Genomic DNA, 18,222 nt, shown 5'->3' with positions numbered 1-18,222 from the left:
CACAATAAATTGCTTCAGTCTCTAGATTCCATTGTTAACTGTTACAGAAATTTAAAGAGCCAATTCTTTTGTTAAAAAAAATTTATTGTTTTTATTGAGCTATACATCTTTCCCGCTCCCCTTCCTTCCTTCCCTGCCCCCTACACTTCCATTTTACTCAGGAGATCTTGTCTTTTTCTCCTACCTAACAGGATCCATGTATGTCTCTTGTAGGGTCCTCTTTGTTGCCTAGCTTCTCTGGGGTTGTGGACTGTAGGCTGGTTATCCTTTGCTTTATGTCTAATATCCAATTATGAGTGAGTACATATTATATTTGTCTTTCTGGGTCTGGGTTACCTTACTCAGTATGTTTTTTTTTCTGGTTCTGTCCCATTTGCATGCAAATTTCAAGATGTCATTTTTTTACCAATGAGTAGTACTCCATTGTGTAAATGTATCACATTGACTTTATCCATTCTTTGGTTGTTTGCAGGCTCTGGCTATTACGAATAATGCTGCTATGAACATGGTTGAGCAAATGTCCTGGTGCTATGATTGAGTGGTATTGCCGGGTCATGAGGATAGATTGATTCCCAATTTTCTGAGAAATCACCATGCTGATTTTTAGAGCGGCTTTACAAGTTTGCACTCCCACCAGCAATAGAGGAATATTTTGGAGTTGTAATGATAATTGTGAGCAGCTGGAAGAACAGATCTTTTTGGGTATGAATTGTCTCTGGCACAGCTGGAGTGACAGCTTGTAGCCTACACAGAGAGCCACTAGGTGGTGAATTGAGGCCACACTGCAGGACCCTGAGTGCATGGTTTGACATATTTGAAGTGGTGACAGGCTTTCCTGTGGGAGACTAGGGCAGGAGGACGATTGAGCTTTTTCCACCCCAGACTTGGTTATATTTAGGCCACCACTCAAGGGCCTGCCCACATCTGGAGTGGCTCTTCCCATCTCAGTTAACCAAAAAGCAAAAATACTCACAAGTGTGACCCTGTGTGATTTCTTATCTCATAGGTGATTTTTTAAAATATTTATTTATTATGGATACAATATTCTATGTGTATGCCTGCAGGCCAGAAGAAGGCACCAGACCCCATTACAGATGGTTGTGAGCCACCATGTGGTAGCTGGGAATTGAACTCAGGACCTTTGGAAGAGCAGGCAATGCTCTTAACCTCTGAGCCATCTCTCCAGTCCCCTCATAGGTGATTTTAGATCCTGTCACGTTGACAGTCACTGTGTTGTGACCATGAACCCTGCACGTGGAGTGCTGTATGAGAATGTCCTCCTGGGCATCGTCGGTGCTCAGAGAATTCCCCATCTTGAACAGTTTGCAATTTTGGACTGAGGACATTTGAAATCTATAACTTGCCCACATATTCTTACTGGGATGTGGTTATTGGTCTTAAGGGAGAAGATTGGCTCCAGAATGCCCAGAGTCGGTCCCTGACCCTGTTGCTCATGTGCTGTGTATTTAACATGAAACTACTCTATCTTTGTTCCTAACTTAAGAAATGGTGACCGTGGCCGGGCGGTGGTGGCGCACGCCTTTAATCCCAGCACTTGGGAGGCAGAGGCAGGTGGATCTCTGTGAGTTCGAGTCCAGCCTGGTCTACAAGAGCTAGTTCCAGGACAGGCTCCAAAACCACAGAGAAACTCTGTCTCGAAAAACCAAAAAAAAAAAAAAAAAGAAATGGTGACCGTGAGGGTTAAATGAGGCACCGTTTGTGTGTGTGCATTTCTTACAACTGCTGTCAGCTTATTCCTAGATGTAACTGTTAAAGGCTTTTGCAAAATGCTTGCAACCTAAAATTTGAATTAGAAATTATCAGTATATTTCTGTTCGTTCTCCCCCACCCCCTCTGTGCTCTCACGCTCTCTAAGCTGGGATCAATCGAGTAAGGGTGACCCCGTCAGTGGTCAGATCGTAGACACTGCACTGTTGGTGACCAAAGGAGAGGCAGATGGGGGCAAGAAACACATACACAGCACCTGAAAGATTGCACACGAAAGCAGGCGGTAGAGCGCTTGCCTAGTGCAAGGCCCCAGGTCTGACACCAGTACTTATCCCCCTCCCACGAAAAACAGAAAGCAAAACTGCTCTCAAATGGCGCACGCCTTTAATCCCAGCACTTGGGAGGCAGAGGCAGGCGGATCTCTGTGAGTTCGAGACCAGCCTGGTCTACAAGAGCTAGTTCCAGGACAGGCTCCAAAACCACAGAGAAACCCTGTCTCGAAAAATAAAAAAAAAAAAATGGAATTTTATCCAAAAGTTGTAGGAACCAACAGGGAGATGCAGTTTCACTGACCAAATGTGGGATAAAATGATCATCAGAAAGAATTACTGAGATCAAATAATATACAGAATGCTTGAGTCTGACTTTGTTTTTTTTGTTTTGTTTTTGTTTTGTTTTTGTTTTTTTTCCGAGACAGGGTTTCTCTGTGGCTTTGGAGCCTGTCCTGGAACTAGCTCTGTAGACCAGGCTGGTCTCGAAGTCACAGAGATCCGCCTGCCTCTGCCTCCCAAGTGCTGGGATTAAAGGCGTGCACCACCACCGCCCGGCTTGAGTCTGACTTTGTACTGAAAGCATTTGGTCTGTTTAGAAAACAGCAGAGCACAGCTCACCCTGAAAGGGAGATGGATGTCTGTGGACTCCTGAGGGTGGAGGTGGAGACGTGTTTACTTGAGGCTGGTTTGTCTTGGAGGGGATTTCAAGAAGCCATGGATGAGTGAACTGGGTGCACGAAGCGTGTTGGGAAGGCCTTTCCAGGGTGCACTCTACTTGCTGTGCCTGTTGTAGGAAACGGGAGTCGGTTATACAGACACCTCCTGTTTCACCCGGGGCTGGCAGTGTCAAACCACAGGTGACCTTCCCCATCCCTTGCCTGTGAAAATTGCAGAATAATTTCTTTTAAAAAAGAATTTTGCAGCCTGGTCTACAAGAGCTAGTTCTAGGACAGGCTCCAAAACCACAGAGAAACCTTGTCTCGAAAAAACAAAAAAAAAAATAAATAAATAAAAAAGAATTTTGAGATTGAATTCAGGACCTCTGCATGCTAGGGAAGCACATTGATTTAAAAACAAATTTTAAAAAAAGGGCCTCTCTATGTACCCACAGCTGATACTAAATTTGCAAATTTGCCTGCCTCTGCCTCCTGAGTGCTGCAATTAAAGATGTTTACTATCACACCCAGTACTGAAGATTATTCTTTAAAGAGTTTCAATTTTCCCAATGTTTCTGAGCTCTTGAGTCTCTTTAGAAAGCACCGAGCTTTAAGAATCAACAAAAAAGGTCTATGTGAACCTCTAGAACGAGGTAGGGTTATTTAGTGTGAGCAGCTGCAGTAATCTCAGAGGTGAGAGGAAGGTGGTAAGAGGCATCATTGACTTGGCAAGGAAAGAGTTAAATCTTTACCCTGATTTTTCTGAATTTACTGCTCTTCACATATTCAAGTGATTTTTTTAAGGGAAAGGGCTTGATAATGTAGCCCAGGCTGGTTTAGAACTCACTATGTAGCCCAGACTGGCTCCCCCCCCCCCGTTTTTTTAAAGATTTATTTATTATGTGTATAGTATTCTGTCTGCATGCCAGAAAAGGTTGTGAGCCACCATGTGGGTGCTGGGAATTAAACTTAGGACCTCTGGAAGAAAAAACAGTGCTCTTAACCTCAGAGCCATCTCTCCAGCCCCAGGCTAACCACTTGTGGTGATCCTCCCACCTCTTCCTCCTGAAATTACAGGTGTGTGTATCATTTCTAGCATTTTGTTTGTTTGCTGAATGAGGTGGGCTCTCACTGTGCAGCCCAGGTTGGCCTCTAACATGGAATTTTCCCAGTTCAGCCTCCCAAATTTCTGGGATTACAATGGCTACTGTGCCCTGCTTTAATCCTTTATAGAAGAATTCTGATTCGGTCTTATGGGAGGCTTAGCAGAGTGAGAAAGTCATGGATTCAACTTGAATAAAATATGTCCACAATATAAAAAGACAGCCAGAGAGCCAGGCATGTGGAGGCACACCTGAAATCCCAGCCGTTAGGTAGGGTCAAGACTTCCAGGCCAGGCGGGGCATGGTGGCTCATGTCTTTAATCCCAGCATTCAGGGGGCAGAAGTAGGATCTTAGTTGACATAGTGAGTTTCAAAAAAACTAAAAAGAAAAGAAAAAGAGAGGGCGTATAAGTGAGTTCACGTTTATTAGTGTGTGTGCTCAGGTGTTCCTTTATCATGTTTATTAGTGTGTGCGCATAAGAGTACCTATATCATATTATTTATTAGTGTGTGTACTCAGGTGTACCATGGAGCATGGGAAGGTCAGAGGACATCTTGTGAGAGTTTGTTCTCTCCTGCTGATGGGACTCGGGCATCAAATTCAAGATACCAGACTTGACACAAATGTCATTTTCCCACCGAGGCTCCCCTGGCTGGGAATCCTGGCAGGTCTGTGAATGAGTTCCATGTAGCCCAGGTCGACTTTGAACATTGCAGGTAGCTGAGGGTGATGTTGAACAGGCTCTTTCCTCTTCTGCCTTCTGGGTGTTGGAATTACAGGCCTGAGCCCTCTGCATTCAGCTATTTAAAGTCACTTGTTGGCTTGTTTTGTTTCTTTTTCCTGCCCTTTACCAGCCCCACCCCCATGAGGTTTTGAGACCAGGTTTTACTCTGTAATCCAGGTTGATCTGAAATTCACTGTGGTTTGGGTGGACTGATCTTGAACTATGCTGAATCTCCTTCCTTGGCTGAGGTAGCAAGCAGAAACCACTATGCTCAATAGTCTGATGCCTTTATTTATTTAGTTTTTTAAGATTTATTCATTTTATGCATCAGATCCCGCTATAGATGGTTGCGAACCAACACATGGTTGCTGGGAATTGAACTCAGTACTTCTAGAAAGAATAACCAGTGCTCTTAACCCAGTGAGCCTTCTCTCCAGCCCTTATTTGGTCTCTTCTGTGTAGCTCTAGCTGACCTAGAAAGTATTCACATCGTTGACCAGGCTGGGCTTTCAACTCAGATCTGCTTGCTCTGTGTTTCGAGTACTGGGACAAGAGGCGTGAGCCACCGCACCCAATCGAAACCATTCTTAGAGACACATGTATTATAAATAAGTTGTGAGACTGATAACATTTCCAGCTGCTGACAACGCTAAGGGAGGCAGCGTAGAAACTAGCCTGGGGCAGCTTCCGTTGCCTTTGTCTTCTTGGAGGGGAGGGGAGGGGAGGGTTGGAGATGGGGTCTTACTGAACTCCCCCATCTTTCCACCTTTTCTCCCCAGTGCTGGGATTCCAGGAGTGCCCCACTATGCCCCCTGAGTTGTTTTGTTTCTTGGTAATTTGGGGAGTTTATGGGTGTTTCATGCTATCTTTGTATATCACATTCAGTTTAGTAAATGGTTGGGCAGAGGGGAAGCCATAGGTAAACTCTAGAATCAGAGAGGATTTATGACCTGGGACTGTGCCAAGTAAATGTAAACATATTATTAAGACATTGATGTGAACAAACCAACTGGAGATGGCAGTTATGAGCAACCTGGGTATCTACTGACGGAGTCTTGGCTAGTCCATCTTGTGCGGGGCTGGAGTTGTGGTCATGTTGAATGCGGCCCTTGTCTTGTTTACACTGTTGCAGCGTGATCTACCTGAGCGGGCTTTGGGGACAGGGTGTAGAATGAACACGATCCAGATCAAACTTGATTGCTGGAGCTGGGAGTGGGAATATGGAGGCTCAGCTTACTAGTTTTTCTACTTTAGTGTCAATTGCTGTTTTTGTTTGTTTTAAATTTAAGGTCTGATTATTTGTTAGTTTTAAAGACTTGATTTTGACTGAACTTAGATTTAGAAGCTCCGACAATCTGTTTTTCTTTGGCTTTCTTCATTTTCTTGGCTAAAAGTTGAGCATATTCTGCAGCCTCTTCCTTGTTTTTCTTAGTGTGCTTCAGAGCAATACCTCGGCTGTGTTTGGGTTGCAGGACAGGTGGAGAACAAGACACTGAATCTTGGGTGTTTGGCTTCTAGATTTCTTTGCTTGGGGCTTTCCGACAACATTGGCAGACATCATAATGTTTAGAGAGATTGAAAACCTTTCTGCTTGCTCTTCTTGGCCTTGACCACCAAGGCACAGTAGTATTTGTCAGTCCAGGAATGCCCTCCTCTTCCTTTTCCTTTTCCTCTTTATTTTTATTTTTATTTATTTATTTATTTTTTATCTAGACAGGGTTTCTCTGTATAGCCTGGGCTGTCCTAGTACTGGCTCTGTAGATCAGACTGGCCTCAAACTCACAGAGATCCACCTGCTTCTGCCTCCAGAGTGCTGGGATTAAAGGTGTGCATCACCGAACCCTACTCCTTTTTCTCCCCCACCCCCTTAAACAATCATGTTGAGAACACTCAGATTGGCATCCACAATGCATAGACTTGCTCCTTCTCTCCAGCTCTCCTTGCTCCTGTGACAGGAATGCCCCTTCCTCAACAGTAGGCTCACTCCTGCTTCATGGGAAAACTTTGTTTTTCGTTCCCACCCTGGAGCCTGACACACAACCCTCCCACTGTTCACCCAGGGTACCAGCTGCTACTTCATGGCCACGCGCTTCTCACAGAATGTGTGGAGCTACATCATCGTCTACTTCAGTGAACTCCTTGATGGAGGAAGGTCATTGGTTAAAAAATAAAGAAACTGCTTGGCCCTCATAGGTTAGAACATAGGTGGGTGGAGTAAACAGAGCAGAATGCTGGGAGGAAGAGGAAGTGAGCTCAGACGCCATTTCCTCTCCTCTCTGGGGCAGACGCCATGCCACTGTGCTCCAGAGCAGACGCAATGAAGCTCAGACCCAGGATGGACGTAGGCTAGAATCTTCCTGGTAAGCGCACCTCAAGGTGCTACACACATGAATAGAAATAGGCCAGGCAGTGTTTAAAAGAATACAGTTTGTGTGTCATTATTTTGAGGTGTAAGACTTTAAGACAATCCTGAAGCCATTTCGACAATTCTGAATCCTCTCAGCCTCTGTGCCATAGTGCTTCCCCTCCTCCCCTGGGAACCAAGGACCTAACAGCTACACATTCACGTACTCAGTTCCTGAACAATCACCCATATACATATGTTTTGGTTCAGTCCCCTGGGAAACGGGGTCAAAATGACCTCTTACCTCACCTGATCTGGCAACAGCTCTCCAGTCAATTATTGGTAATATCCCTTTCGAATAAGCCAATCAAAATAGTCAAAGAACAACCCCCCATTGCTTCTGTGGCCCCTTTAAAAATAGCCTGTGCCATCTATTCGGGGTCCCTCGGCTTCCCGAATGCTGGGGGACCCTGTCATGACAGAATTAATAAAATCCTCATGCTTTTGCATCGGCTGTGGTGTGTGAAGTGGTCTCTGGGGGCGACTCCTCCTTGGTGTTTGGACGCTAGAGTCCAACAGGGGCATAAGCTAGCCAGGCGACCAGGAGCTGGGGCGGCAGGAACACAGCCCGCAGCTCCTACTACAACTCCTAACAAACTGGTATCTTGACACAGCCAGCTGCCTGGGAATCACCATGAAAAAGAACTTGGTGTCATTTTGAAGATTTACATAAAATCACATCAGTTAACTAAAGGTCTTGAAAGTGCACTTTAGAATTTTGGAGTCTCCTTATCCTGTGATTAAACTCGTTTTTTATAAAATACATTGCTTATCGAATTTTCATGATGAATGTGTCAGTATATGACTATTCTCCCCAGTATGAGGGTGGAGCCAGGGCTCTGAACATGCGAGGCACTGAGTCATGTCCTCCCCAGTTCCGGATAAGTAGGTGATCTTAGAATCCATTTCTCGGGAGAAATCTCTTAAATTTATAAATAGGTTATGTTGAAAGTTGGTTTTTTTTTAATGATTAATATACTTAAATGATTTAGTGATTTTTCTAGTTTTCATTCTTGTACTGAGTTGCGATATTCATTTTCCTTCTGTATAAGATTTAAGAAACTCAGCAGAAATGCCAATTCCTGTTAATCTTATGCTTTCCTTCTATTTTGGAGTTTCTGTTGGCTATTTGAAATACATAGCCCAGGCTAGTCTGGAAAGTGTCCTGTGTGTAGTCCAGGCTGGCCTCAAATTTTCTAGACCTCCTGCTTTTGTCCCCTGCCTGGATTTTGGTCACATAGGCTTTCCTTTCCCTTCCATTAACTAAACATAAAATGTTTAGAGCTGTTGAGTACTTGCCTGGGACTAAACACTGTTCTATACTCCCAAGATAACCCTGTTATCCTGTATCTTATGTCTGTGGTGTGTGTGTGTGTGTTGGTGGTGGTTTGAAAAAGGACCCCTTAGGAAGTGTGGCCTTGTTGGAAGAAGTGTGTCACTGTGGGGCTGGCTTTGAGGTCTCTTTTGCTCAAGCTCCCTTCAGTGTGACAGCCAGTTGACTTCCTGTTGGTTAAGATGTAGCACACTCAACTCCAGCACCACATCTGCTTGCATGCCTCCGTGCTACTGCCATGATGATGATGGACTGATCCTCTGAAACTAAGCAAGCCATTCCAATTAAACGTTTTCTTTATAAGAGTTGCTGTAGTCATGGTGACTCTTCAGAGTAATAAAAACCTTAACTTATAAGACAATATGTGATGTTCCAGGGAATGAAACATCATTTAGCTTATATTGGAATTGAACTGTTAGAAGCATGCATGTATATATAAGTGTCTGTCAGGTTTCTGGCTTCCAGATCCGCAGGTAGGCAAGGCTGACCTTGAGCTTAGTCCTCCAGGGTGTTTGGATTACAGGCCTGTACTACCACACTCTATAAACATCAATATTTACTTGACTCTTAAACATTTAGAATCAACCTAGATAGGATGTCATTCCAGTTGACTGAGCTGGACATCAGAGGTTAGCAGTGTAGGTTGGGTCGCCTTTCTCAGGTGCTCTCTTGGCATAGATGGTATTTCTCTGCCATCTGAGTATGGTTGGCACCGTTGGTTGATTAGGAAACTGGACGATCATTTAGGAAATGATTATTCCAAAAGGACGTTTAATTGGCAGATGAGAGGTATGTGCCTTCTTAAGCATCTCGGGAACAAGGCTGTTTCTCAAAGGTTAGCACCCTAAAGAATTTCTTGGACATTTGATTTTATGATGTGAGTATATACACATTTACACATTGACTTTAGGGAAATTTTTATGGAGATATCTGCTCCCACAGAGTATTCAGAGTGGGTAGAGACTCAGTGTCTTCCCTCTGCTTCCAAGCCTGTCAAATGCTTGAGTAAGATAGGTTCCCATCTGCATATTCTCTGCTTAGTTATGCAGGGTGGATGCTTACAGTGAGTGAAGCAATGGAGAGCATATCCAGGACATAACGTGGAGAACTTAGCAGGGTGTGTGCGTGAGTGTGTGTGCGCGGTTGAGGACGAGTTTGGGCGTTTGTTCCTGCCTTCCATCTTGTTAGCCTGCCGAGTGCTGGAACTGCTTTCCTTCTTTCCTCATATGCCTGACTTGGGGGTTATTCTTGAACAAAGCAACGTTTTCTCTGTATATTCTAATTAGATGGTGCTCAATTTTTTTTTCCTTAACTGACACTATATATACTATTTTGGTCTGCTCTCCCTGGTGATTTGCTGTTTTACTGTGTATAAAAATTATTGAATGCAGTTCCCTTCTGCGCCATGTAGATTGTGAGCAGGGAGTCTCTGAATTTTTATACTTGATATCTGTTCTTATTGTATATAGTTTTGTATTGGGTTTTGAACTCTCTTATTTAGATAAAAGGGAAAAGTGCTGTGGGAACTTCTTCAGTCAGTGGCCTTTGAGATGCTGGACCACTTTGGGTGTGATGTAAAAAAACGTGAGCAGTCTCTCTCTCTCTGCTGTGGGATTCAGTTCCTGCTCCTGCAGAGGACTGTTGATCTGTGAGTCTATCTCTAAATAAAGAACCCTTTATTATACTCTATTCTGAGCTAGTGTGGGACTACTTTATCACAATCCACTACAGATGAAGATTCCTCATGTTTTCTATGTTGTAGATTTCTTATCCTGAAACCTAACTTATTTTCTATTCAAATTTTACATTGACTCTAGGCTGGCTTCAATCACAATAATCTTCCTGCCTCACCCTCCCAAGTGCCAGTATTATTATCATTATTATTAGTGTGCATATGTTCATGTGATTGAATGTGAGGTCAAAAAAGTGTTTTTCTCAATCTTTTTGTTTGCTTGTTTGAGACAAGATCTCACTATGAAGCCCTGGTTAGTCTAGAAATCTCTCTGTAGTCTGGCTGGTCTAGCACTCACTGTGTAAGCTGGCTTTGAACTCACAGAGCCTTCTTTGCCTCCTTAATACTGACATTAAAAGTGTGCACCACTGTGTCCAGCCACTTAAAAGGGTGGTTGAGATAGAGGTCAAACCTTCATGTTTGTGCATAAGTACTTTACCAACTAAGCCTTTTCCCAAATCCTAGGATGATGTGGGATTCCCATCTGTATGCAGTGAATATGTTTTATTATCATTGGTTAGTAAAAAAGCTGTTTTGGCCAATGACTTAGCAGAGTAAAGCCAGGCAGGAAATATGAACAGAGATAGAGAAAGTAGGCGGAGTCAGAAAAGACTCCATGTAGCTGCCAAAGGAGACAGATGCCCAAACCTTACCAATAAGTAGGCCACAGCCTTGTGGTGATACATAAATAAATAGAATGGGTTAAGATGTAAGAATTAGTTAATAAGAAGACTGAGCTAATAGGTCAAAGAGTGTTGTAATTAATATAGTTTTTGTGTGATTATTCAAGTCTGGGCAGCTGGGAAACAAACGTGCAGTCTCCGCTTACACTAGGATGTCTTTAAATGCATAGGATTGCTAAAGAGTCTATTTTAAAATGCAGTTAGCAAAACCTGGTGTCCTAGTTCAAGCCTGCTCAGGCAAGAGGATTGCTGCAGGTTCCAGGCCAGTCTGGGATACAGCGCAAGACACCCTATCTCCAGAAAAGAACACTGAGCCCATACAGTTAGCAAATGATATAGTAATATATACTTTTCAATATAATCATGGGGAGCTAGGGAATGGCTCTCAGTTGATAATACTTTCTTCATGTATGAGACCCTGGGTTCAGTGCCCAACATTGCATGGATAAGGCTTCATGGCACACAGCTATAAGCCCAGTGCTCAAAAGGTAAAGGCAGTGGTGACCTCAGGAGTTCATAGTCATTCTAGGTGTGTTTGGGTGTGTGCATGCATGCATGCTTATGTGTGTATGTATAAGTTTGGCAACATAGTAAATTTCTTGGCACTAAATGCAGTTGATATTTAATAGATCTACTGCGCCTTTCATGGCATGAGAGTAGCTGATTTTTATTGATTTGAGAATTACAGGTACTGTGGCTTATATCCAGCACTCATGATGAAAGAATGCATTGAATGTTACAGTCAGGAAGTAGTGAAAACATGTGAGTTTCCTTCTGTCCCAAGTTCCCTGAAAGCTATCGCGAGCCCCTTGGCTGTGATCTCAGAACAAAAATATCTGGACTAAAGCTCTGTTTGTGCCCTGGGAGGCTTAAGCTGAGGAAAGGGGGCGCGGGAGCTAAACATAGTCATCAGAACAAATGAATTTATCTGTCTGTTTTTGTGGTTTAGAAAATTTCAGTCATTTAAGAATGCCAAGTCCGTGTGTCTTGGGCATACCTGGGGGTTGGCGTGCTTTTTCCCTGGGCTGCATTCCCTCATTACATCTTGTGCAGCTAAATTAAAATTCATATTTTAAGTATTTCTTAAATTCTGTGTTGGCTACTGGTGTGTTTTTCTTTTCTAAGTTTTGTTCCTTAAAACGTTTTAATTCTTCTGCAGGATTCGGAAACTTCAGATACGAAATATCCCGCCCCACTTACAATGGGAGGTAAGACCTTCTATATTTTAAGCTAGGATCTTAGTTTCAGAGTCTAGTGTTTTGTTTTTCCAAAGACTTTTTTTTCCTTCCTTCAGTTCTCAGGTGTGCTAGAACCTAGTTCTTCTCTCTTATGGCTGAGATATGGACTTTTCTTTGTAGAATTAAACTCCTTAAAACTGTTCTTTGAAATATTTTTAAAAATGCCCAATAGTTGAGAGTAGTTGTTACCTTTCTCATTCAACTCCATCCAGACAGTGTCCTGTTGATCTGAGTTGCCCATTGGAATTAAATATGACATTCTTTCCTTGGCAGAATTTTTAAAAGACATACACTTGCTACTTAATACTTTATTTTAAAATGCGATTCTACTTTTTGCTTAGAGAGTGGATCTGCAGTGATCGTGTATTAACAAAACTGTGTAGCACAGTTGGCTTGTGTCAGCGATTTCCACAGCCTCACGATGGTGTTGTGGTGAGAATTTGAGACACCAGGAGCTGAAGAGGTCAAAGTAAATGATTGTTAACTCTTCCAGACCATGAACTCCGGAAATTAAAAGAAAAGGAATCTTACTATATGTTTATTGCGTGAATCTATGCACTTTTTCGTGGAGGCCAACGGACCTTTCAGGAGTTGAGTCTCTTCTACCCTGGGAACCCAGGGATTGAACTCAGGTCTTCAGGCTTGACTGCAACAGCACCTTTATGGGTCCATCTTGCTGGCTTCCCAGAAAAGTTTCAAAACTTGCCTTGAAGCTTTGCAAGGGAACTGCTCAGTGTCTGCATAGTTAGAACATCAAGAATGACTTGTTTTGTGGTTTCAGATTAGGTTTCTAAATGAATTTGCTGCATCATTAAACCAAAGCGCTTATTAAAATGCAAAGTGTGATTTCAAGGTTTCCGTGGCAGTGAGCTGAGGGAAATTGTTGAGTTTTGACTCCAAGGTCCCTGTGTAGTATCAAATCATTTGTGCTGCCGGGCGGTGGTGGCGCACGCCTTTAATCCCAGCACTCGGGAGGCAGAGGCAGGCGGATCTCTGTGAGTTCGAGACCAGCCTGGTCTACAAGAGCTAGTTCCAGGACAGGCTCCAAAACCACAGAGAAACCCTGTCTCGAAAAACCAAAAAAAAAAAAAAAAAATCATTTGTGCTTAGAAAATGCAGTGCTAGCCGGGTGATGGTGGCACACGCCTTTAATCCCAGCACTTGGGAGGCAGAGGCAGGCGGATCTCTGTGAGTTTGAGGCCAGCCTGGTCTACAAGAGCTAGTTCCAGGACAGGCTCCAAAACCACAGAGAAACCCTGTCTCGAAAAACCAAAAAAAAAAAAAAAAAAAAAAGAATATGCAGCAGTGCTGTCCTGTGACACAGCTGTTGCGTCTTGGAAAGGATGCTGGTTCCTTTTAAATGTTTTTGTTTCACAGTAAACAACTTTGTGGGTTGAATGGTGATTTCAGAGATTAGAGGGCATGCATTTCCCTGTTTTAGAGTAATTTTTGTTTAGGAATTCATTAGTTTGAGGAGTAGGCCTCAAACTGCTTGTGTAGTATCAAGATCAATTTGAGCTTGGGCCATATTCAATATGGCTTAATAGGATACTGTGTTCAGGAATCACATCCAGTGTGATATGGCTGTCAGTGAGAGAGTCAAATACAGCAGCCAAAAATAGGGTCTGTCTGTTGAGCTAGACAGAGTATTCATTGAGACTGTGTGGCTTGTTGTGATGTTTTTCTTGTATTTTCCCCTTGTTTTGAGTAAAATCTAACTAATAAGGCGATTCGTTATTTGCCCTAATTTTTTCTTCATAGTTAATTTTCTCTACTCTCCTTCCACTCCTGCCTCCATCCTTCCATCTGCTTCTCTGTCCTTTTGCAAGGTCTCAGTCTTAGCCTTCAGAGTCCTCGGATTACAGGCATGTATGTGCCACTGCTCTAGACCCATGTTCTCTTTTAAAAGGGGCAATGAAATTAATTACATGAGAATGTAGAAGAACCTTGGATCTAGAATTTAGAGTCTCTTTAGCTTTGATTCTCAAACTTTTTCTTTTTGACATTAATTAACACTTTTTTTTGGTAAAGGTGGGCAGGGTCTTGCTGTATAACCTTGACTAACCTCAGACTTTCACAGTCCTCCTGCCTCAGTCTCCTGAGTGCTGGAATACCTGGCGTGTACCAGCAGGTATGATTAAAAACCAAATTGATCAGGCTTGTTAAGAGTAGGGTGAGTGGGCAGTTCCTTTCCCTGAAGGCTTGTGTGGCACCATTTATCCCTGCCGTCAGGGAAAGGTCACTTTGTGTATCTTTGTCTCTGCACCCTGGGTGTGCTCACTGTCTTGTGCCAAAGCCTTACTGTAGACCATGATAACTGTGCACTTCCAGTCCAGGTTCCATTATAATGGGAGGATTAGACTTTGAGTCCACTGATTAATCTTAGGATCACAGAGAGTGGAACAGCCAGACATTATGTGACTCATGATTGGATGAAGGAAATTCATTACACAGACAAAATATTCCTGTGTAAAAAAGAGATTTGACTACATACATTCTGTTTTAATTAAATTTTGCAAGAAATATGGATGATGAGGTATAGATTGAATGATAACCACACCTGTGGTATGAGGTGTTTCACAGCATAAACAAGGTTGTTTTGTTAGATAACCAATGGCCTGACAAAAGGAAGGAGATTTCTAGAACACGACTTGTGTACTTGCCTGTAGTAAGCTGTGAGCTGTGTACAAGCTCAGTGCAACAGTGTACAGGAAACATGGGAGCTTGTAGGGAGACTAAATTATAGCCTAGCAGCATGACTTTATTTCTGAACACACACACACCATGGCATACATGTGGCAGTTGGAGCTGGTTCTTTCCTTCTACCATGTGGTCCCAGGATTTGACTCAGGTTTTCAGCTTGGCAGCAAGTGTCTACCCACTGAGCCATCTCGTCAGCCCTGAACACACTTAAAAAATATCTGAGACTTGTTGGGCGGTGGTGGCGCACGCCTTTAATCCCAACGCCTGGGAGGCAGAGGCAGGTGGATCTCTGTAAGTTTGAGGCCAGCCTGGTCTACAGAGTGAGTTCTAGGACAGCCAGGACTGTTTCACAGAGAAACTCTGTCTTAGAAAACAAACAAACAAACAAACAAAGAATCACACCTGCCGAGAGCATAGCACTCCCAGTACTGGGGGAGGCAGAACTTTGTGAGTTCGAGACCAGCCTGGTCTAAATAGTGAGTTCTAGGGCAGCCAGTGCTACATGGTGTGACCTTGCTTCAGAAGGAAAGAAAACTTACATCTACTGTGACCCTAGAAACAGTGATTGGTCTGTTCATTTATGTGTGTGATAGAATAAGCTCATCACTTCTCAGCCTTAATTAAGGTCTCATGGCCGTCAGGTCTAGCTGGTCCCACAGTGCACACACTAGGCCTTCACCAGGAAGGACATTTGAATGTGAGAATCATGTGGGATCTTGAGGTTATAGAGCAAAAGGGATAGGAATAGTAACTGAGGGGAGCAGACATTTAAATCTGTTGGACCCTAGTGTCCAATTACTGAGGAGGAGTCACCCCAAGAAAACACTCTCACACCACAGTTGATGTAAAAGCATGAGGATTTTAATTCTGTCACGACAGGGTCTTTCAGAATTCGAGAAGCCGAAGGACCCCGAATAGCTGGCACAAGCTACTTTTAAAGTAAAAAAGCCACAGAAACAAGGGGGGAATCTTGGGGTTGTTTTTCCAACTATTAGGATTGGCTGATTCAGAGGGCTACTAGCAATGATTGGTCTGAGCCACGGTGTGAGAGAGTGGTTACTAGATCAGTCAAGCTAAGGGGGAACATTTTTGTGTTACTTTGACCCCTTCCCAGGGACTGAGTCAAAACATCAGGAACTGAGTCAACACCTAAGTGTTATTTTGCCCCTATTCCAATAACTTGAGTTCTATTTGGAGAACATTCACAAGGACTCAGGGAAATGGAAAGTTTCCAACATTTCAGTACGTGCATGTATAATTGTTAGGTCCTTTGTTCCCAGGAGAGAGGGGAGCACTACTGCTGAGAGGCCTCAGAAATGGCCTCAGAGTTGCCTTAAATTTCTACAGATCCTAGGAACTTGGAGGGAGAGCCAGAGTAGCTGAGACTGAGCTCTTCGAGCTGTGCAAACCCATGGCTGGATGCACATAGTAACAAAGGCTCAAGCCAACTTCTGGAATGGAGATAGGACCAGAAGGAGCTCATCCTACAGCCTTGTTCTTCCCTACCCCCAGCCTCCCTTCCACCCCACCCCCCGCCCCCATGGGGCTGCCCTTTCTGTGGCTAGAAGCTCACAGGGAACAGGTTGGGAAAAGAATGGTTGAAGTTCCCAGAGTCCCAAAGAGAAAGTAGATTTGGGATTGAGAGCTTCTTATCCTGCTGATGCTCTAACCTAGAAACCAAAAGTAGCAGTCTGCATCCTGCCACTTACCTTGTCAGCCAGTCTGACGGCCACAATGGGAGTCCTGCGCTGGTCTGTAGGTGCTGTCCTGCCTTGTCAGTGTTACCCACCACCCTGCTTTCCTTTTGTCTTCTTCATTCCTATGACTCTTGTCATCTCATTTCTCTTCCAGCTGAGATGAGAAGTGGTTCCTCTCAGGTCTTTTGGGTAACATTCTCTCATACTGTGTGTCAGCAGGGCTTCAATGGTTTCTAGTGATTTCCTTTTTGATGATGTAAAGCATTCTGAAAACCAGGGTGGGAGAATGTTTCTCAGCGTTTGTGTCTGTGATAAACTTTTGGATGGCCTGATTCTGGAACACTAGGAGAGTTTTTCCCCCATATGTAGGATAGACACAGGAAACAGAATCTCTCGTCATCCTTCCCTTCTCAGCAATGCCGAGGGAATGCCGTGAGGTGGAAGAAAGGACTGGGTGCACCTTTCTTAGGTGGCCGGCCGGGGCTGACCTGGAACACTACACTTTCTGATCTTTTCTTTCACTCTTTCTTAAGGAGGCTCCACTTGTTAGGTTTAGGGAAGGTTCGCATGTGAGATTAATTTCCAGTGTCTTAGGAAAGAACATCTCTGAGAATTTCCTGACTGTTGCTCTCTGATCAGAGGAATCAGGATCTCTAGTAGCATTCATAAACGGAAAGAGGAAAACCCATAATCTGCTGGCCATGGGGGTGAAGTTGTCCTAGAGTAAAGAGCAAATTAGGGCCTTCTGTGGGGAAGTGGAGGGTGATGTTTCCAGAGGGGGTTAGAGACAGAGCTGAGCCATGGTTAGTCATCTGTATCTGAAGGCTCCCTGTGCTTGTGTGCCTTGTGCTGTCTCTGGCTGGGATGACTAAGATTTCCCAAGGCAAATGGCAGAATATATAGTCTGACAAATATTCAAGGGGATGTGTGCTTCGTTTATTACATTTGTCTACTTAAATCACTTATTTTTGTTCGTGTGTGTTGCGTGTTCACATGCATGTCACTGCTCATAATTGGATGTTGGAAGACACCTTGAAGGAGTCTGTTCTCTTTGACCGTGCCAGGCTCAGCAGTAAATGCCGTTACCTGCTGAGCTAGCTTACTGGCCCGAGATTGCATACTTTAAAATCATAGTCTTGCTAATAAAACAAAACAGATGTCAGACAGTGGTGGTGTGTGCCTTTAATCCCAGCACTCAGGAGGCAGAAGTAGGCAAGGACAGCCTGGTCTACAAAATGAGTTCCAGGACAGACAGACAGCTGTAACATAGAGAAAGCCTGTCTCAAAAAAGCCAACCAATCAACCAACCAACCAACCAAACAAACAAACAAAACACCACCAACAAAAATCACCAAAAAACCCACAGTGTCTTTTAGCTTCATTTCAAAAAACCAAGCCCTCACTTCCTTGTCCCCCTCCATCTGGAAAGATGAGCATCTTATGAAGAAGTTTCCATATCATAAAGTCTGCTTTCCCCTCCAGTTCATTGTCTAGTCTGGTTGACTAAGTGGAAACTTTCCTGGGCTGAGCAGTGGGATTGTTGGACCCTAGAGTCCAATCACCGAGGAAGAGTCGCCCCAAGAGATCATCTCTCACACCACAGTTGATTTAAAAGCATGAGGATTTTATTAATTCTGTCATGACAAGGTCTTTCAGCATTCAAGAGGCCAGAAAGACCCCAAATAGCTGGTACAGGCTACTTTTAAAGGAAAAAAAAACACAAAAGGAAGGGGGGGGTGTCTGGGGGTTGTTCTTTAACTATTATGATTGGCTTATTCAAAAGGGCTATTACCAATAATTGGCTGGAGAGTGGTTGCCAGATCAGATGAGGTAAGGGAAAACATCTGAGGGTCACTTTGCTCCTTTCCCAGGGCTTGAGTCAAAACACCAGTAACTAAGTCAACACCTAAGGGTTATCTTGCCCCTATTCAGGGAGATGGAAAGTTCC

General features: G+C 43.7%; 1 protein-coding gene across 1 annotated transcript in view; it reads left to right on the top strand.

The window, feature by feature from the left end:
* The window catches only part of Igf2bp3 (insulin like growth factor 2 mRNA binding protein 3), a 138,947-nt gene that overhangs the window by 40,956 nt on the left and 79,769 nt on the right, over nt 1-18,222 (top strand). Inside the window, exon 3 of the mRNA XM_057790243.1 lies at nt 11,796-11,844. Within this exon, the coding sequence (XP_057646226.1) occupies nt 11,796-11,844 (49 nt within the window). The remainder of the gene's footprint in view (nt 1-11,795; nt 11,845-18,222) is intronic.

This window comes from Chionomys nivalis, chromosome 1 (assembly GCF_950005125.1).
Source record: "Chionomys nivalis chromosome 1, mChiNiv1.1, whole genome shotgun sequence".
Taxonomy (NCBI): Eukaryota; Metazoa; Chordata; class Mammalia; order Rodentia; family Cricetidae; genus Chionomys; species Chionomys nivalis.
Note: the sequence above shows the minus strand (reverse complement) of the source record. Positions and strands in the feature narration are given on the sequence as shown.